The sequence below is a fragment of the Vigna unguiculata genome, chromosome 10 (genome assembly GCF_037176805.1).
Source record: "Vigna unguiculata cultivar grain cowpea cultivar isolate G323 ecotype 2 chromosome 10, ASM3717680v1, whole genome shotgun sequence".
NCBI classification, from domain to species: domain Eukaryota; kingdom Viridiplantae; phylum Streptophyta; class Magnoliopsida; order Fabales; family Fabaceae; genus Vigna; species Vigna unguiculata.
In genome coordinates this window covers 14478358-14499074 of record NC_140801.1, presented here as the reverse complement: position 1 = coordinate 14499074, position 20717 = coordinate 14478358, and the positions used below count along the sequence as shown (strand labels likewise).

Genomic DNA, 20717 nt, shown 5'->3' with positions numbered 1-20717 from the left:
AGCATATTCGCTAAGTTTAGAACCTAGGCCGACCACTATAATGAACTCAACATAATGGAAGCGTCCACGTCCAATAAACCTTAAGGGCCTGGGTTTGGGCCCTGGCCCACTCACAAGCCCCACCTAGAGCCCAAGTCAAGGCCGAGCCCATGAAATGGTCAAACGTCATTAATGCTCTATAAATACACGTGGACCCCATCATTTAAAGGTACGCATTCATTAATCACTGATTTGACTCTCGGAGAACTTTGACTTACTTGAGCTTCGAAGATTCTTCTGCAGGTAACCCCTCCTGGGTTCAAGCTGACGTGTATCGACCAGAAAGAGGCCAACCGAAGAGATAGCAGACTACATGGTAAGGTGACGCTTGTGCCTAACTTATCTTATTTGTTCTCTGCAGGAACAATTGGCGCCCACCGTGGGGCACGAGACAAACACCTGTAGTACCCGCTTTTCTCTGAAGATGGTTTCTACCCGCAGTAGAGTTGGAGCGAACAAGCAAGCGGATGCTGGTCCCTCTGGACCTCCCAGCATCACCCCTGATTTGGCCGCCATCCTAGATGGCCAAGCAAAGATGCAAGAGGAACTCGCAGACCTGAAGAAGTGCAGTGCTGAAGAAATGGAGGCGTTGAGACATGAGAACTCTCGCCTCAGGCGAAGGATCGAGGCGGATCCCAACCTGAAGGGAAAAGCCAAAGAAACCTCTAAAGCTGTGAAGTCTCCAGCTTTCCAGCCTACAGAGGAAGAAAGCGAATATAATCCCACCCCACACACCTTCACCACTACCCAACAGACACCCGTTACCTCTACCCATCCTCATCACTTTCCATCCGGTCAACCGGGGCTCACCGCACTCCCAACAACCGCCCCCACCCTCCATACCACCCATATCCCCTACAACATACCCACCGCCCTCCATACCACACATATCCCACCCTACAACCCACAATATCTTCCCACAACCCACATTCCTCCTCACAACATCACCTCCACCTTTCCTGCTATGATCAACCACCCACCCCCACCTCACATGCCCCCTCCTCACCAGCCCAGACGCCGCCACCCATTCACGGATTTTATTGCCAACACACCTCTCCCGGCCTAGTGGGAACCATTCACCCTAGATCGCTATACCGACGAAACCGACCCTGACGAGCACCTGAAAGTCTACATCACCCATGTCGCCCTGTACACATCCCAAGACGCAGTCTTTTGCAAAGCTTCCCCCATCACCCTCAAAGGCCCTGCCCTAGAATGGTTCACCACTCTCCCGCCCTACTCAATCGATAGTTTCGACATCCTCTCCCACATGTTTTCCACCCACTTCGCCGGAAGCCGTCCCCATCAAACCACCACCATATCCCTCCTGGGTATCAGACAGGAACCTAATGAACCACTTAGAGCGTTCATCGATCGCTTTAGTAAAGTCGCCCTTCGTACACCACACCTCAACCAGGAGATGATTCTCCAATGCATGACTCTTACCCTACAACCCGGCCCCTACGCCAACAATGTCTACCTCCACCCACCTGCCTCCATGCACGAACTCAAGCTGCGTGCAGCCGACTACGTCCGCATGGAGGAAATGTAAACACTTCACACCAAATTCTGCAACGACTACGCCGCTTCCACCTCCAACCCCACCCCACAACCTAACCCACACCCGGATACCCGCCCACGTGAACCCCGCCAACCTCGCTTCACCAGATACGCCCCCCTCATAGTAGCCCGCTCCCGCATTCTAGACGAAGCCCTCCAAGCCGATCTAATCCCTCCACCACGCAAGACAACCACACCTTCCAACGCCGACATGACCAAATATTGCCGCTACCACCGCAACCATGGTCACACTACGGAAGAATGCAAAGCACTCTAGGATAAAATAGAAGAACTGGTCCGTGCTGGCCACTTTCACCGCTTCATCCGTAGGGATGACCATTCCTCCTCCTCTCGATCCCGCCACCCCCCGCGACCTGACCACAGACGTCAACAAAATGACTCCCATCACAATAGCCACCCCACCCAACCCAACAATCAACAACCAGAGCCTGCCCGCACCGACATCACCCTCGCCGACCCCCCCCCCTTACGAGGCACCATTAACACCATCTCAGGTGGCTTCCCAAGTGGAGGCTCCAGCTCGTCTGCCAGAAAGAGACACCTCCGCCATATACAATCCATCAACCATATCACCCATTCCCACCACAGACGCCGTATGCCCCCCATCGTATTCACAGATGACGACTTCCACGGCCTTGACCACCAACAGGATGACCCCATGGTCATCACCGTCGAAATCGAAAATTATGTTGTTAAGAAAGTCCTTGTGGATCAAGGCAGCTCAGTTGACATCCTCTATTAGGCCACCTACCAAAAAGTATAACTTCCTGACACCACCATGATCCTATATGATGAGCCCACATATGGCTTTTCCGGAAAACAAGTATCCATCCGGGGCTACATAGACCTCCACACCATCTTTCGGGACAGAACCCAAACCAAAACCATCCCAATCCGCTTCCTTATTGTCGATGCGCCAACATCTTACAACGTACTCCTGGGTCGTCCTTCCCTCAATACACTTGGCGTAGTCGTCTCCACCCCTCACTTGGCCATGAAGTTCCCTGCCCCATCCGACGACATCCTGACCATGCATTGTGACCAGCGCTTGGCACGCGAGTGCTACATGCCAAGCTTACGACCACAACTCCCAATCCAACAAACCAACCATATCGAACGACCCCCTGGTTCCAGCATAGCCCGAGAACATGCCCTTTGGACTCAAAAACGTCGGTGCAACTTACCAACGACTAATGAACAAAGTCTTCAACCACCTAACAGGACACTATGTCGAAGTATACGTCGATGACATGGTGGTCAAGTCCCCAAGCCATCACCAACACGCTAAAGACCTGGCGACAGTGTTCTCCGCGCTGCGCCAATATAACCTCTGCCTAAATCCTAACAAATGCGTATTCGGTGTCGACCGGGGTAAGTTCCTTGGTTTCATGTTAACCCAACGCGGCATAGAGGCTAACCCTGAAAAATGCAAGGCTATTATCGGAATGCGCAGCCCCACTACCGTCAAAGAAGTCAAATGTCTCATTGGCCGCCTCACAGCCATCTCTCGCTTCCTACCCAAACTAGCTGAGCAAACTCAACCCATAATCCAACTCCTAAAGAAATCCATCCGGTTCACGTGGACTGATGATTGTGAACAGATCTTCCAAAAACTCAAAACAACCCTAACCTCACCGCCTATCCTCCACAAACCAAACACCAGCCAACCCCTACTGGTATACATCACGGCCACCGACTATACCGTCAGCGCAGCGCTTGTTCAAGAAGTAGAAGGCACACAACATCCTGTGTATTTTGTGAGTAGAACACTGCAAGATCTTGAAACCAGGTATCAGATGGTAGAAAAACTAGCCCTATCCTTGGTCCACGCAGCACGTCGCCTTCGCCCATATTTCCAAAACCATACCATAATCGTCAAGACTGACTACCCAATCGAAAATATATTACAAAAGCCGGATCTAGCCGGACGCATGTCATCATGGGCCGTGGAACTGTCAGAATTCAACATCCGCTATGAACCCCACGACCCCATCAAAGCCTAGTGTCTTTTAGACTGCGTCAACGACCTACAACAAACACCCATTGAGGACCAGTGGACGCTTCATGTAGATGGCTCCTCAAACCCAAGGGGTGCCGGCGCCGGCATCGTCTTAGAAGGCACCAACGACATCCTCATCGAGAAATCCCTTCACTTTGCTTTCAAAACGTCAAATAACCAAGCCGAGTATGAAGCCATCCTCGCCGGCCTTTCCCTAGCCCGTGAAGTCGGCGTCAAGAAGCTAACATGCAAAACTGACTCCAAACTCATCGTAGGTCATCTAAATGATGAATTCCAAATCAAAGACCCCATCCTCCTACAATATTACATCTTGTCCGTGCGGTTATTCAATCCGCTTTCGAACAAGTCCGTGTCGAACACATCCCGAGAACCGACAACGTTAGAGCCGACATCCTTTCCAAATTGGCCAGCACCAAACTCAAAAACCGTAATCGATCCCTACTACAGCAAACACTCTCCACACCTTCCATCACACACACTTGCCAAATATTAACCCACACCCCAGCAAACAACGTCACCCCCTCCCAAACCCAAAACTGGACCACCCCCTACATTCAATACCTCAAAACCGGCAACCCCCCCCCCCTCGACGCGGATAAAACTTGGCTGGCTAAGGCCGCCAGGTACACTATGATAGGCGATGACCTCTACAAACACGGTTACGGCCAACCCTTACTTAAATGTGTCACGGCAGAGCAAGCCTAATATATCATTGATGAGTCATTATTTTCTTCCATTTCACTAGCCTTTGTGTACCCATTAGACAGTTGATTAGTGCTTAATTGTTCATCATTAGAGTGTTTTTCATCTTTTGGGATTTATTGGGCCACTGTTCCGAATTTGGACTAATTTCACATTATTTGGCCTAATTTTTGTTTTTAATTATTTTTTAGGTATTTGGGTGAAGCAATTTTGGAGCTTGGACATTAATATTTAGTTGAAGAAACTTTCCACATCATTGCCACATCATTTCCATGTCATTTCCACGTCAACAAAGTCAATGGGTCAACATTTGAGGCCCATAGTGGCATTTTTGTAATTCTGCGGCTCATAATGGCAGTTTTTGTAATTCTGAGTGGCATGGGTGATATGACCACGAATTAGGTCTGCATGAGGAGGAGGCAGCCGCTCCATCATCTTCAACCTCTCTTCAAAACCTCCATTTTCGTTCTCCAAGCTTCCATGGACGTCCCCCTTGCGGTTTTTCACGTTTTGGCTCATTTTTACCGTTTTTATGCATATTTGACAGCACCCATTGAGGGTTTTACATTTGGAATTCGTTTTCTTGCTTGGGCAGTTCGTTTTGTGGGTTTTATTGACTTGGAACAATACCCATTCATGGGGTTTTCGCATTTATATATGATAACACCGTTTTGCATTCCATTTATGCTTTGAAATCTCAATTTTTGCTCTTAAATTGCGTTTTCAGATTTGATAAGTTAGGGTTCTTGGTTCTGATTTTTGTGATTTCAGTTTTGAAGTGTTTAATTACTCATTTCCATGTCTAGCTAAATTCGTGTATTGATTCCTTGATGAAAAATGCAATGAAGCTTTGAGGTTGTGCTTGTTTTGTGAAATCTGCCATGTTTTGTTCTGAATTCGTGGAATGCATGTGGTGAATCTGTCAATGCTTAATTTACAGAGTAATTGCATGTGTTTTGTTTAAGATACGTTCATGCTTAATGTATGTAGCTTGGCTGTCACGAATTTAAGGATGTGTGCATTGCTTAATTGCATAATGAAGCCAGATTGCAATTTTCGCTTAGTGAATTATTATCTAGTGGATTGAGACAAGGCAGGGTTGGTGTTAATTTGGTGGCCTATGAATCAGGGATGTCAATACGGTTTTAGTCACTGTAGCATTTAAATTAATCTATTGATTAGCATTCTGAATCTGTCTGCCAACCCCCCCCCCTGTGTTTTATTGTTGTGTTCATCTGGAAAAATTCGCTTTGAATGAAAATATTGGTCGTTGGGAGACGACTTGGTTCACTTTCATGTACTGCATTTAATATGTTTTAATTTGGTGGAGCACGACCTCTATCAAATTTGGCGCCATTGCCGGGGACCAATCGTTTCGTTCATAGTAAAATTTCCAGTGTGTTTGTGTTTTGTGTTTTGGTGTGTGTGTAGTTCAAGTGTGGTTGATTTGGTATATGTTCATTGTGATGTTAATGTTGTGTTAAGTTCAGTGCCTGTTTCCATTCCTGTGTGTTTCTGTGTAGTGTAATGAATAGTGTCGCGGCGCGCATGAATAGTGTCATTTGTAGTAGTGAATAGTGTTTGAATAGTGTCCGAATCTGGCATTTAACTTCTGGATTTTTGTTTTGGTAGCTACGGAGCTTGTTTTGACTTGAAATTTTTTTCCCCCACTTCTAAGACGTTGAACTTGATAGGAAAAATAGCTAGAGCAGTTGGTATGGTCTGAGTTAAGAGATTCAAAAAATTTTTGGACTGATTTTTAGTTAAACTTCAAAGGACCATAACTTTTGCTCTGGTTATCAGAATCACTATTATTTTATATGGATTTGGGGTAGAATTTGATTTCCCACCTTGTTGTAACCCGCTTCGCCGGTTTGCAAACTCAGAATCTCCAGAAAATGCCATTTTCTACATTTCAGCAATGTTTTTTGTGATTTTTCTTCATTTTTTTTTACTTTTGAAAAATTGAAAAAAATACTTGTGCTTTGAGTTTTTATCTGATTTTTTTTTGTGCTTCTGTTTGACCACTCAAAGGAATATCCTACCAATTTTCAAGTCATTTGAAGGTCGTTTGAGTATACTTGTAGTTATACCCTTTGTTATGCCAATATCACTACAATTAGTGCTTTTTGGTGCATGACTAGGGGAAACCCAAGTGAATTACAACCATTTGACCCTGAGATTGATAGGACATTCCACAGAGGAAGTAGGCATCCTAGGAATCCATCTTTGCATGCTGAATATTCAGTGACATTTCCTGATTCTTCTGATTCTCATCACATTCCTGACACTCCTCATTCTTTGCATTCTGAGCATACTGTATATTTTGAGCATTTTCATACTGATAACATGGCTCAACCTCCTCCACCTCATGAGAGAACCATGAGTGAGCTCACTGCACCAGAGTTCACTTATGATAGTTTATGCATACAATACCCTGAGGAGGAGGTTCCGTATGTGCTGAAAACTGGTTTAATACACTTGTTGCCAAAGTTTCATGGTCTTGCAGGTGAGGACCCGTGCAAACACTTGAAGTAGTTTCATGTCGTCTGTTCCACCATGAAGCCTGCAGATGTACAAGAGGACCATGTATACTTGAAGGCTTTCCCTCATTCTTTGGAGGGTAATGCGAAAGACTGGTTGTACTACCTAGCACCCAGGTCCATCACAAGCTGGGATGACCTGAAGAGATTGTTCCTTGCCAAGTTCTTTCCTGCTTCAAGGACAACAGCCATACGGAAGGAGATTTCTGGCATCAAGCAGCAATCTGGGGAGACCCTTTATGAGTACTGGGAGAGGTTCAAGAATCTTTGTTCAAGCTGTCCACACCATCAGATTTTTGAACATCTCCTCCTGCAGTATTTTTATGAAGGCTTGCACCACATGGATCGAAATATGATTGATGCCGCAAGTGGTGGTGCCCTTGGTAACATAACCCCAGCTGCAGCCAGACAACTGATAGAGAACATGGCTTCAAATTCTCAACAATTTGGCACAAGGAGTGATGCCATAGTTGTTAGAGGTGTTCATGATGTAGGAGCAGTCGAGTACACGAAGAAGTTGGAGAGTAAGATTGATGCTCTTACCACACTGGTCAACCAACTTGCTTCCAATCAGAGAGCTCCAGCTGCAAGAGTTTGTGGACTTTGTACATCTGTTGATCATTTTACAGACTCTTGCCCAGCATTGCAACAACAAGCTTCTTCTTCTACACCAGTGGATACCCCTCAGGCCTATGTAGAAAATATTTTCAACAATGATAGGCCCCAACAGCAACAACAAAACCACCATGATTTGTCAACCAACAGATATAATCCAGGATGGAGGAATCACCCTAATTTGAGATGGGGAAACCAGGGTAACCAGCAGCCCCAACAATTTCAAAATGTGCAACCACCTCCACAACAAAGAGTTGCACCTGCACCACAAGCTGCTCCTGTTCCACCTGTACCCACACCAGCTCCTGCTGCAGCACCTGCACCTTCTTCTTCTACTTCATTGGAGGAGTTAGTCAGGATGATGACCCTTCAAAATATGCAATTTCAGCAGGAGACTAGGGCCTCAATCCAGAGTTTGACAAATCAAATGGGGCAGATGGACACTCAGCTAAACCAGGCACAGGCTCAGAATTCTGACAAGCTTTCATCACAGACGGTGGAAAATCCTAGGAATGTGAGTGCAATTACTTTGAGATCTGGGAAGAACATTGAAGTTCCCACTTCCGAGCCTACACCTCCAAAGGAAGCCGACCCTGCCACACTTCAGAGAAAGCGTGATGCTCATGCAGCTGGTCCTTCCACATCTGGTGCGACTTCTACACCTTCCACCTCTATTGCTGCACCTTCCATACCTCTTCCTTTCCCTCCAAGAGCCATTCCAAGCAAAAAGATGGAAGAGGTTGACAGGGAGATCTTGGAAACTTTCAGGAAGGTGGAGGTGAACATACCTCTGTTGGATGCCATTAAACAGATTCCCAGATATGCAAAGTTCTTAAAGGAGCTTTGCACGCACAAGAGGAGGCTAAAGGGAAACAAAAAGATCAGCATGGGCAGAAACGTGTCAGCATTGATAGGTAAATCTGTTCCTCAGATTCCTGAGAAGTGCAAGGACCCAGGTACATTTTGTGTACCTTGCATCATAGGTAACAATAAATTTGAAAATGCAATGCTTGATCTTGGTGCTTCAATAAATGTTATGCCTCTATCTATTTTTAAATCTCTTTCTCTTGGACCCCTGCAACCTACGGGTGTGGTGATTTAGTTAGCAAATAGAAGTGTTGCCCACCCCGCAGGTTTGGTTGATGATGTTTTGGTTCGTGTCGGTGAATTGATTTTCCCAACTGATTTTTACATTCTTGACATGGAAGAGGGATTTTCACATGGTTCTGCACCAATCATTTTAGGCAGACCATTTTTGAAAACTGCACGAACCAAAATTGATGTCCATGCAGGTACTTTGTCCATGGAGTTTGATGATATTGTTGTGCGATTCAACATTCTAGATGCCATGAAACATCCTTCTGAGGATCATTCTGTTTTTCACGTGGATATTATTGATGATGCTGTTGATGGATTGATTTCTGATTTCCACTCTTTGCATGCATTAAAACATTCATCCGTGTCTGAGTTATCTGAATTTGCATGCATTGATGTTCTTGATTCTGACTCTGATTCTGCTTCTGATTCTGATGATGCTGAATATGATGTGGATAATATGGAATCTAATGAGTTTGACTCTCTGGATGTTGTACCTATTCACTTTGATGTTATACAATCAGGTTGCACTAACCATGTTGCAGAAAGTACATATGCATCTGATTGTTATGCTCAGGTACAGGTTGTGGAAACCATTTCTCCCTCCCCTCTGGTTCCTGATATTCAGCCAGCATCCAGTACTCTAGAGTTGAAACCACTGCCAGACAACCTCAAGTATGTCTACTTAGAGGAGGAGGACAAACTGCCTGTCACCATTTCTCCCTCCCCTCTGGTTCCTGATATTCAGCCAGCATCCAGTACTCTAGAGTTGAAACCACTGCTAGACAACCTCAAGTATGTCTACTTAGAGGAGGAGGACAAACTGCCTGTCATCATTTCCACCTCCCTCACTGCTGAACAAGAGCAAAGGTTGTTGCAAGTTCTTAAGAAGCATAAGAAGGCAATTGGATGGACATTAGCTGACATCCCTGGTATTAGCCCATCAACATGCATGCACAGGATATTGTTGGAAGATGGAGCAAAGCCAGTGAGACAGCCACAGAGGCGACTCAACCCTGTCATCTCGGATGTTGTAAAGAAAGAGGTGACCAAGCTTCTACAAGCTGGGATCATCTACCCCATTTCTGACAGTTAGTGGGTTAGCCCCATCCATGTTGTTCCAAAGAAGACTGGCCTCACTGTAGTCAAGAACGAAAAAGAGGAGCTAATTCCAACAAGAGTGCAAAACAGTTGGAGGGTTTGCATTGACTACAGAAGGCTAAATCAAGAAACCAGAAAAGACCACTTCCCCCTGCCTTTTATTGATCAGATGCTTGAGCGCTTGGCAGGTAAGTCCCATTATTGCTTTCTTGATGGGTTTTCTGGTTATTTTCAAATTCACATTGCACCTGAGGACCAAGAGAAAACCACATTCACCTGCCCCTTTGGCACTTTTGCCTATAGGAGGATGCCGTTTGGCCTATGCAATGCCCCTGGCACATTCCAGCGGTGCATGCTTAGCATTTTTAGCGTTTTTCTTGAAAAATGCATAGAGGTGTTTATGGACAACTTTACTGTATATGGGTCCTCATTTGATGCATGTTTGGATAGTTTGGACAGAGTTTTAAACAGGTGCATCCAATCTAACCTTGTTCTCAATTTTGAGAAATGTCATTTCATGGTAGAACAAGGCATAGTATTGGGGCACATAATTTCAAAAAAGGGCATTGAAGTTGACCCTGCCAAGATCTCAATTATTTCACAATTGCCTTACCCCTCTTCTGTGCGAGAGGTTCGTTCTTTTCTTGGCCATGCAGGGTTTTACAGGCGCTTCATTCAAGACTTCAGTAAGAAGGCCCTCCCACTGTCCAACCTATTGCAAAAGGATGTTGACTTCATCTTTGATGAAGGATGCAAAGAGGCTTTTGATTGCCTCAAGAAGGCCCTGACCACAACTCCAATCATTCAGGTGCCCGACTGGACAGCCCCATTTGAGCTTATGTGTGATGCATCCAACTATGCATTAGGGGGTGTTGATAATGTTAATTTTTACCATTATCCAAGCTATATTTCATTAGCAAAATCATCTCTTCCAAAGCATTTAACCTACTTAATCCTCAATTTTACCTTACTTTTGTAAATAAATACATTGTGGGTTACATTGATCTAAATATACCACTAATCCCCATTTTTGTGTCCTTTTTGTAGATGGGAAGCTTTGTTCCAAAAATCCAGACTAATGAGTGACCCGGAATAGCAAAGAGAGAAGAAAAATGTCAACAGGAAGCGCCTGGCGACGCAAAGCCAGCGCCAGGCGGAACAGACCGCCAGCTACGCGCCAGCGAAGCGCCAGACAGGCGCTACTGTTAGTCACCGCCTGGCGGCACTTGGTCACCGCCGGGCGGTAGCGGGAAGACTTGCCCCCTGTTTCGTGGCTTGCGCCTGGCGGTGAGACCCTTCCGCCAGGTGCCTGTTTTCGCTGATGTGTCAAGTGACCCTTTTTCTTCTGTTTTCGCAGAGGGAAACGAATCTTTGGCATTTTGGAGGCACGAAGAACACATTTGGAGAGCTTGGAGGAGTGCTAGGGCTTGTGGGAACAGCTCCATCTTCCTCTTTGTATCTCTTTCTCTTCCATCTCTTCCATTTTTAAGCTTGAGCTCTCCATGGCAATGGAGAGCTAAACCCATTTTTTGTTAGGGTTAGATGTAGCCACGAAACTCTTGTGTAAATGCAAATGTTTTAATTTTATATATGACTCTTTCATTAATTGCTAGTCTTCTTATTTCTTCACTTAAAGCTTGCATTGATTTAGCCATCTCTTGCATGATTTTTGGTTCATTGGGTGTGGAAATATCTTTTGAAACCTAGATTTGAAATAAGAAAACTCAATGGAGCTTGTACCTAGGAATGGGGCTTGACCCATTGGTTGCATTAAAACCTTCGTGCATAAAGCAAATTTGCTTATTAAGAGTTCAAGGAATTGACTTTTAATAAGGAAATTTAGGCTCAATTCATTAAGGAATTAGGGTTTGAGTAATATTGTGGGTTGGCATTAGCATATTAATGAAGAGGATGTTAAATTGTAGTTGCATGAGAGCATAGTTGGTGAATTCTAACCCCGGCAATATCAAGTCATATCATTTCTAATCTTTTCCATTCACTAAGTGCCTTTAACTTCCAAAGTTCAATTTTAATTATTTATGCAAAGTTTAACTTCATACGTTGAAACTCAAAATATGGATTTATTCATTAGTTTAAATTAGTCACTAATTACGCAATTAATTAGTATACACGAGTCTCTTGGGAAACGATATCCCGGTCTTACCGGTTACTACTTGCGCGACTTGGTACACTTGCCAAAGTCATAACAAGTTTTTGGCGCCGTTGCCGGGGACCCGTGTCTAATACTAGAATATTGTGTGATTTTTGACTTATTTAAACTTAAATTCTTTTGTGCATATTTACTGTTTTTGTTTACTTATATACGCACATTATTTTTGGGCTAACTTGTAGTTCGAGCTTGTTTTTGTTGTTGCTCTATAGTTTATGCAGGGTAGGATCCATACAAGGAGAACTGCATCTTCAGAACCACTCCTTGTTGATCCCGAGATAGAGAAAACTGCCCGCAGAAACAATAGTTCCACAAGGAGAAGACGAGCTCAAGCACAACAAGTTGCCCATCACTCTTCTGATTCAGACACTCTTCCGTCTACTTCTCAGAATCTTGATTCTTTGCCAGAAGAAGAAATGGCTGAAAATCCTCATGGTGATGGTAGGGGTCGTGAAAGACACACTTTGGAAGATTATGCAGCGTTCACAGGCCATATCAACTTCAACAGTATTGCTAGGCCAACCGTCAATGCCACCAACATGGAGATGAAGCCAGCTCTTATTCATTTGGTGCAGAGTAATCAGTTTAACGGCCTGTCTCATGAGAATCCTTACACTCATCTGGCCACATTCTTGGAGATATGCAATACTGTGAAGATCCATCAAGTTCCTGATGAAGCCATACGCCTGAGTCTCTTCCCGTTCTCACTAGCAGGACCTGCAAAAGCTTGGTTGAATTCCTTTCCTGAAAATAGCCTCACTAACTGGGATGATGTGGTTGCAAAGTTCTTGAGCAAATATTTTCCCCAGTCCAAGGTTAACAAGGGAAAGCAGGAAATCTCGGCATTTCAACAAGATATGGATGAGTCATTGGGCCAAGCATGGGATAGATTCAAGGGACTGTTGAGGAAGACTCCCATTCATGGGTTTGATCAACCTACACAGCTCACTCTTTTCTTGGCAGGACTTAAATCCCAGTCAAAGCTTATGTTGGATGCCTCTACCGGTGGGAGTATCAAGTGGAAGACGCCAGAGGAAGCTTATGAGTTAATAGAGAATATGGCAGCTAATGATAATGAAGCCTATACTGAGAGAGCCCATTCTCAAAAGAAGGGTATTCTAGAGCTTCAATCTCAAGATGCTCTATTGGCTCAAAACAAGATTATGACTCAGCAGCTGGAGACCCTGATGAAGAAATTGTCACAACTTCCTCAAGAGCTTCAAAATGCCTCTGTAGTTAGTTATATGGGCAATCAAGGCCGACCAGGGAATTATAACCAAGGATGGAGACCTCATCAAAACATGGGCCAAGCTGGACCTTCCAATAGGCCCCCACATCAACAAACTTACCAACATCCTTCTTTGTCTGATAGAACATCCAAGCTTGAAGACATGATGCAGCAATTCATGCAAATGTCAATTCAGAATCAGAAGAACACCGATGCCTCAATTAAAAACTTGGAGGTGCAAGTGGGGCAATTGGCCAAGCAAGTGGCGAATCAACAAAGTAGTTCATTTTCCGCCAACACCGAAGCCAATCCCAAAGAGCAATGCAAAGCGGTGGTCACAAGAAGTGGTAAAGAAGTGGGGTTGAATGCTAAAGGAAGTGATGAAGTTAAAGCCAAGCCCAACGATAAAGGAGAAGAAAAAGATGAGGAAGAGATAGATGAGGAAATTGTTGTAGAAGAGGAAGAGAATAAAATTGAAAATAGAGAAAATGAGAAAAAGAAGGAAGTGGCATTAAAACCACCACCAGTGAAAATTCTCCCATATCCTCTCAAGCCTTCAAAGAAAGACAAAGAAAGACAATTTGCAAGGTTTTTGGACATTTTCAAGAGGCTTCAAATCAATATTCCCTTCTCAGAAGCCTTGGAGCAAATGCCAACCTATGCAAAGTTTATGAAGGAAATCCTCACAAAGAAGAGAAGATTTATTGAAGAGGAAACCATAGAACTAGAGGCTGGATTTAGTGCTATCATTCAGAAGATGTTGCCTCCAAAGTTTAAAGATCCTGGCAGCTTTACACTTCCAGTCACAATTGGGAGCCTAGCTGTGGAGAAGGCCTTACTTGATTTGGGTGCTAGCATCAACTTGATGCCTCTTTCTATGCTTAAGAAGATTGGGGAGTTGGAAATCAAGCCCACTCGAATGACATTGCAACTGGCGGATAGGTCAATCAAGTACCCTCACGGAGTAGTGGAGGATGTGCTAGTTAAAGTTGACAAGTTCCTATTCCCAGTGGACTTTGTAATAATGGAGATGGAGGAGGATGTTGAAGTTCCTCTCATATTGGGGAGGCCATTTATGAAGACTGCAAGAGTGCTAATTGATGTTGATGATGGCAAACTCATAGTGAGAGTTCAAGATGAAGAAGTGAACTTCAATGTCTTTGAAGCCATGTCTCACCCAAAAGATATTGGAGGATGCTTCAGAGTTGATATGCTTGATGAAGTGCTCATGAGCTCCAAGAAAGATTTACATGCCTCATCTCCTCTAGAGAAAGCTCTACTTGATGCCTTTGAGACTCTCAATGATGAGGAGGAGAAAGAGATTGATGAGTGTTTAGCCAATCTTGACGCTTTGAAGGAAATCCCTCCTCATGAGGCAAAGATGGAAGACTTGAAGGGTGAGAATGAAGTCACAGAGCCAAAAGTGGAGTTGAAGATGTTGCCCCAACATTTGAAGTATGTGTTTCTTGAAGGGGGTAGCAACAAACCTGTGATTATCAGTAGCTCCTTATCACCCTCAGAAGAAGAAAAGTTGATTGAGGTGTTAAAAGTCAACTCAGGAGCCATTGGTTGGTCCATATCTGATCTGAAGGGAATCAGTCCCTCCTACTGTATGCATAGAATCTTCATGGAGGAGGATTTCAAGCCAGTGGCACAACCTCAGAGAAGGTTGAATCCTGTGATGAAAGAGGAGGTGAGAAAGGAGGTATTGAAACTCCTAAATGCTGGGATTATCTACCCAATCTCTGATAGTGCATGGGTGAGTCCAGTGCAAGTGGTTCCCAAGAAGGGCGGCATGACAGTGGTTCGTAATGACAAGAATGAGTTGATACCCACACGAACCGTGACCGGCTGGAGGATATGCATAGACTACAGGAAGCTGAACAAGGCCACAAGGAAGGATCACTTCCCTCTTCCTTTCATGGATCAAATGTTAGAGAGATTGGCGGGTCAAGCTTTCTATTGCTTTTTGGATGGCTATTCTGGTTATAACCAGATTGTGGTGGACCCTAAAGACCAAGAGAAGACCGCCTTCACTTGCCCTTTTGGTATCTATGCCTACAGAAAGATGCCATTTGGGCTTTGTAATGCACCAGCCACGTTTCAACGATGCATGTTGGCTATTTTCTCCGACCTTGTGGAGAACTGCATAGAGGTCTTCATGGATGACTTCTCGGTGTTTGGAAGTTCATTCGATCTTTGCTTGGCAAATCTGGAAGTTGTGCTCAAGAGATGTGTTGAAACCAATCCCATTCTCAATTGGGAGAAATGCCATTTCATGGTGATTGAAGGGATTGTCTTGGGCCACAAAATATCTTCCAAGGGCATTGAAGTGGACAAAGCAAAGGTGGATGTCATTGAGAAACTCCCACCACCAACAAATGTGAAGGGAATCCGGAGCTTTCTTGGACATGCGGGTTTCTACCGACGCTTCATCAAGGATTTCTCCAAGATAGCCAAGCCATTGAGCAACTTGCTCAATAAGGATATCTCCTTTAATTTTGATGTTGAATGTTTAAATGCTTTCAATCTTTTGAAAACCAGCCTAGTCTCCGCACCCATAATCATTGCACCTAATTGGGAACTTGATTTTGAACTTATGTGTGATGCAAGTGATTATGCGGTGGGGGCGGTTTTGGGGCAAAGAAAGAATAAAATTTTTCATTCCATACACTATGCTAGTAAAGTCCTTAATGAACATCAAGTGAATTATGCAACTACTGAAAAGGAGTTACTAGCAATAGTGTATGCCTTGGAAAAATTTCGTTCTTATCTCATTGGTTCTAAAGTAGTGGTTTACACTGATCATGCTGCAATCAAATACTTGCTTACTAAACCTGATTCTAAACCTAGACTCATTAGGTGGATTTTGTTGTTGCAGGAATTTGATCTTGAGATTAAAGACAAGAAGGGTTGTGAAAATCAAGTGGCAGACCATCTGTCAAGACTAGTGAATGAAGAGGTGACCACACTGGAGCAGGAAGTGTTAGAAGAATTCCCTGATGAAAAGCTGCTCCTAGTATCTAATAGACCTTGGTTTGCAGAAATGGCAAACTTTAAGGCTGCTCAAGTTGTTCCTGAGGATATGAGTTGGCATCAGCAACAGAAGTTGTTCAGGGAAGCAAAATACTATGTGTGGGATGATCCTCATCTTTTCAAGATTGGGGCAGACAATCTGTTGAGGAGATGTGTGTCTGAAGAGGAGGCAAGAGATATCTTGTGGCACTGCCACAATTCACCCTATGGAGGACACTACAGTGGAGAAAGAACAGCTGCAAAGGTTCTACAATCTGGGTTCTATTGGCCGAGCATTTTCAAGGATTCTCATGCACACGTGAAACACTGTGACAAGTGCCAAAGAATAGGGAGTATCTCCAGAAGGAATGAAATGCCTTTGCAGAACATACTCGAGGTTGAAGTGTTCGATTGCTGGGGTATTGACTTCATTGGCCCCTTGCCTTCCTCATTTTCTAAGGAGTATATCTTGTTGGCTGTGGACTATGTCAGCAAATGGGTGGAAGCTATTGCCACACCCACAAATGATGCTAAGATAGTCATCAAGTTTCTCAAGAAGAACATATTCTCCAGATTTGGTGTCCCAAGAGTCTTGATAAGTGATGGAGGTTCTCACTTTTGCAACACTCAGTTGAAGAAAGTCTTGGAGCACTACAATGTCAGACACAGAGTTGCCTCTCCCTACCATCCTCAGTCAAATGGACAAGCAGAGGTGTCAAATAGAGAAATCAAGAGGATCCTTGAGAAGACAACTTCTTCCTCAAGAAAGGATTGGTCTATTAAGTTAGACGATGCTCTGTGGGCCTATAGGACTGCATTCAAGACTCCAATTAGGTTGACTCCATTCCAATTGGTATATGGGAAGGCTTGTCATCTACCGGTGGAGTTGGAGCACAAAGCCTATTGGGCCATGAAGTTCTTGAATTTTGATCAATCCTTGTCAGGGGAGAAGAGGAAGCTACAACTCCATGAGTTGGGAGAGATGCGACTCAATGCCTATGAGTCCTCCAAGAGCTATAAAGAGAAAGTGAAGGCCTACCATGATAGGAAGTTGGTAAAAAGGGATTTCAAACCCGGTCAACAAGTGCTTCTGTTCAACTCAAGATTCAAATTATTCCCAGGGAAGTTGAAATCCAAGTGGTCAGGCCCATTTACCATCAAAGAGGTGAAAGCTTATGGGGCAATTGAAATTGAAGACCCTTCCTCACAAAGGAGTTGGGTAGTGAATGGCCAAAGGCTCAAGCCTTATTTTGGTGGTGAAGTTTTGAGGATGACCACTGTCATGCACCTTAGTGAAGCCTAGAGTCCTTACCCGTCAGGCTCGAGACGTTAAACAAGCGCTTCCTGGGAGGCAACCCAGTGCTCTAAACTCATTCTAGCTTTTAATTTTCGTTTTTAAGATAGCTTTGTGTTTTTATGCATGTGTGAAGTGTGTTAGCATAGATTGTTGTGTTTGAATTGATGTTTGAACTTTGTGCTAATTTTGTCGCATGCATTTGTGAATTTGTGGAAGCATAGTCTTCATGCATAGTTAGTTTTAGGATGTGATAGCATGTGCTTGTGTTCAACCTTTGTGCATCATAGAATATGGTAGTCTAAAATTGGGTGGTTGTGAGAATAATAGTAGCATAGCTTGTGTAGTGAATTTGTGTATTAAGTTAAGTGTGCATGTGTTAAGTGAATAATGTTTTGCTTGAGTGTGAATGCTTGGTTTGAAGTTGAAAAGCTTGAAAAAGTATGTGTGCAAGAGTGAAAGGTTGGTGGGAGCACAATAGAGTCAAAACCAACCCAACCATAGCCCAAAAAACACAAAATTTCCACCCCTGCAGCTTAACCGCCTGGCGGTGCACTCTCTCCCGCCAGGCGCAGTCTGTAAATTCAGCCCCTGGGAGCATTCCAGGAGCTAGCCGCCTGGCGGCTCCCTAGCGCCCGCTTGGCGCCATACCAGAAAAAGAGGTCCAGTGGCATTTTACTGGTATACCGCCTGGCGGCTCATGACCTACCGCCAGGCGGACGTGCTGCGCAGCACTAGTTGGGCCATTTTAAATGTGTTTTGCACTGACCCATTCCCTCACACTCGTGCTGCACTCCCCCAAAGAACCCTAAATTCGCCTGACACCGCTGCCTTACTCTCATTCCTCATCCCTCTCAAAACTCTAACTCCAATTTTCACTCTCCAATTTCCCAATCTCTCACAAATTCAAACCCTAACCCTCACTCGCAGCTGCTCTCATCACTCCCACTCACACTCCCGCCAGGCGAAACCCTACTCTTCGCCCTTTCCACGCACCAATCACTCTTTACTCTCATCCAACCAACACTTCTTGCAACACTCACGCTTGTATACACTCCAGTAATGTCTTCTTCTTGTGTTTTTCTCATGTTTTTAGAGTGTTGATGTTTGTTACTTAATAATCCCGTTTTGTTTCACTAGATTAGAGTTTCTTTGCTTTGAATCTCGTTATCACTGTTGTTTTGTGTCTAAAAACTCGTGTTTGTTGTGTGGGCTGCCATTATCATGCTGTTTCTTTGCTGTTTTTGTGCTTAAATTACCAAAAATCTTCGCTGTTTTGTTATGCACCGCCTGGCGATGGCCATTTTGGCCTGTTTTACCGCCAGGCGGTGGCGCCTAGCAGTGCCACTGCTGCAAGCTGGCACCTGGCGGCCGTTTTGAAGGGGCCAGGCGGTGGCCCCTGTTTTTGCCTCTCTCTCTGTTTTTCTTGTGTTTGTAGCTTGGGTTGTGAGGCACCAATGCTACAATGGTTTTTGCATCTAAATGACTTGACATTTTGTTGCTCTAGTTTAGTCTTTAGATGCAATTAACTCTCTTTTTGATTGAATCTCTCACTCCAATGCTAACTTTAAATTGCCTCTTCGTACCAATGTTTATTTTGCAAATGGCATCCTCCTCAAATCCCAAAAGAATGAAGACCACTGTTGGCAACCCTTCGAAAGGGCAAAAGCGAAAGGAGAGAATTTACTCTCATTACTTCCTCACAAAGGATAATGAGGACCGCTTCCAAGTGGTCATGCAACGAAAGTTGGTGGCAGAGAGGAAAGTGATTCTCAAGCCTGGGGAGGTCAATGAATTTCAGCTGGAGTTAATCAGGCGTGGCTGGGAAAGGCTGGGTAGCTATCCTAGCACTTTTAGTGTAACCTTGGTGAAGGAATTCTATGCTAACGCCAAGGTGACCACCTCAGCAGCCCCCACTTTTCTCAGTTATGTGCGGGGGAAAAGGGTGCCCTTTGATGCTGACACGATCAATGAGTTTTTGGGCACCCAACTGGCTGATGATGTGGAGTGCCAATTTTCAGTGTTGGATGATGAGGGCGTGGCGCCTGGAGAGCTAATCCAAGCACTCTGCTTGGTGGGTGAAAGATTTCACAGGGGCACAATTCAGAGAGGTTCCCTTCACCCCTTGGCCCGCTTCTGGTCAGCATTTGTGCACGCCAACATCTCCCCGTGCTCCCATGTGTCTGATCTTACGGAGGGACGCGCCACCATTCTATACACCATCTTGACAGGTCGGGTGATGGATGTAGGGCAATTCATTGCCAATGAGATCCACCGGTGTGCTAATGCCGCTGGCAAGGCCGCTCTTGGCCATCCCTCTCTCATCACCCATCTTTGCAGCCTGGCAGGGGTGGACATTTCTGTACCCCCGATGGAGAAAGCAACGCAGGACCTAGACTTTTCATATTTTCAAAGGTTCTGCTCAGTTGCTCCCAGACCCAGGAGGCGCCATCAGCCACAGCCAGAGGCTGAGCCAGAGCCCGAGCCCGAGGCAACTCCCACCATTGACATGCGGTTGCAGGCTTTGGAGGCCAAGCTCGATCACCTTCAACTCCTGGAACCCCAGATGCAGGCCTTATACCGGATGGGGATGGCCAATGCTGACATGCTTAGGGGCATCTCCCTAACTATTCCTGAGTTGTACACCCCATCAGCTGAGGAATTTGCTGCCACTGTTGCTTGGCCTGGGGCCCAGGCCACTACTACTGGAGGAGGTGGAGCCTCAGCTGCTGCAGAGGATGAGGAGGAGGATCTAGACGAAGAGGGCGAGGATGACGCCTGAGCACTTGGAGAGAATGATTCATTTTTTGCAGGACTTGTTTTGTTGATAGTCCTGATTTATTTTATGCTTTTAGTTTTCAGTCTTAACTTTCTTTTGATAGTATTGATCTTTTTAGCATAGTGTAGAACTTTGTAACTTGGTTGTGGTGAACTAATCTTTTACATTGAATTACTACTTTTCATGATTATCTTTTTTGCTTGTTATGAAATGATGTTGAATTGGCTTGTGAGCATGAGCTTGTGGTTGTTCTCATTTTGATATAATGATGCTTGAGTTTAATTGTGATCAATGATTTTGGCATATGTTGACAATTGTGGAACCCAAATACCCTGTGAGAGGTTGTGCCCCAGATTTGAATTGTGTGAATGCTATCACTGTGGACTCATAATTGACTTTGCTTGAGTTCATTTGCTATTCATTTACTTGCATGCTACAGGTGATCAAGGCCATCTTTCTTTTTCTTTACATAATTGAGCCAATCCTTTTTAAGTTGATTTCTTGTGCAAATCCTTTGAGTTTTCTTTGAGCCTTA

General features: G+C 44.6%; 1 protein-coding gene and 1 non-coding gene across 2 annotated transcripts; one reads left to right on the top strand and one right to left on the bottom strand.

Annotated features, from left to right (window-relative positions):
- Positions 1 to 7071: 7071 nt before the first annotated feature.
- On the bottom strand, positions 7072 to 7180 carry LOC146882197 (small nucleolar RNA R71). The gene has a single exon (XR_014985679.1). It is a non-coding gene; the product is annotated as a small nucleolar RNA R71 (small nucleolar RNA).
- A 6779-nt stretch (positions 7181 to 13959) lies between these two features.
- LOC146882196 (uncharacterized) lies at positions 13960 to 17412 on the top strand. The gene is made up of 2 exons (XM_085667317.1): positions 13960 to 14367; positions 16933 to 17412. Exons 1-2 carry the CDS (start codon positions 13960 to 13962, stop codon positions 17410 to 17412), a joined length of 888 nt encoding a protein of 295 aa, XP_085523443.1.
- Positions 17413 to 20717: the final 3305 nt, after the last annotated feature.

Excerpts from the sequence above, each read along its gene's own strand:
- LOC146882196 (XM_085667317.1), top strand. The coding sequence starts at position 13,960 with ATGCCTCTTTCTATGCTTAAGAAGATTGGGGAGTTGGAAATCAAGCCC. Across the intron at positions 14,368-16,932 it reads CCTCATCTCCTCTAGAGAAA|ACTCCAATTAGGTTGACTCC; the intron begins GCTCTACTTGAT and ends ACTGCATTCAAG.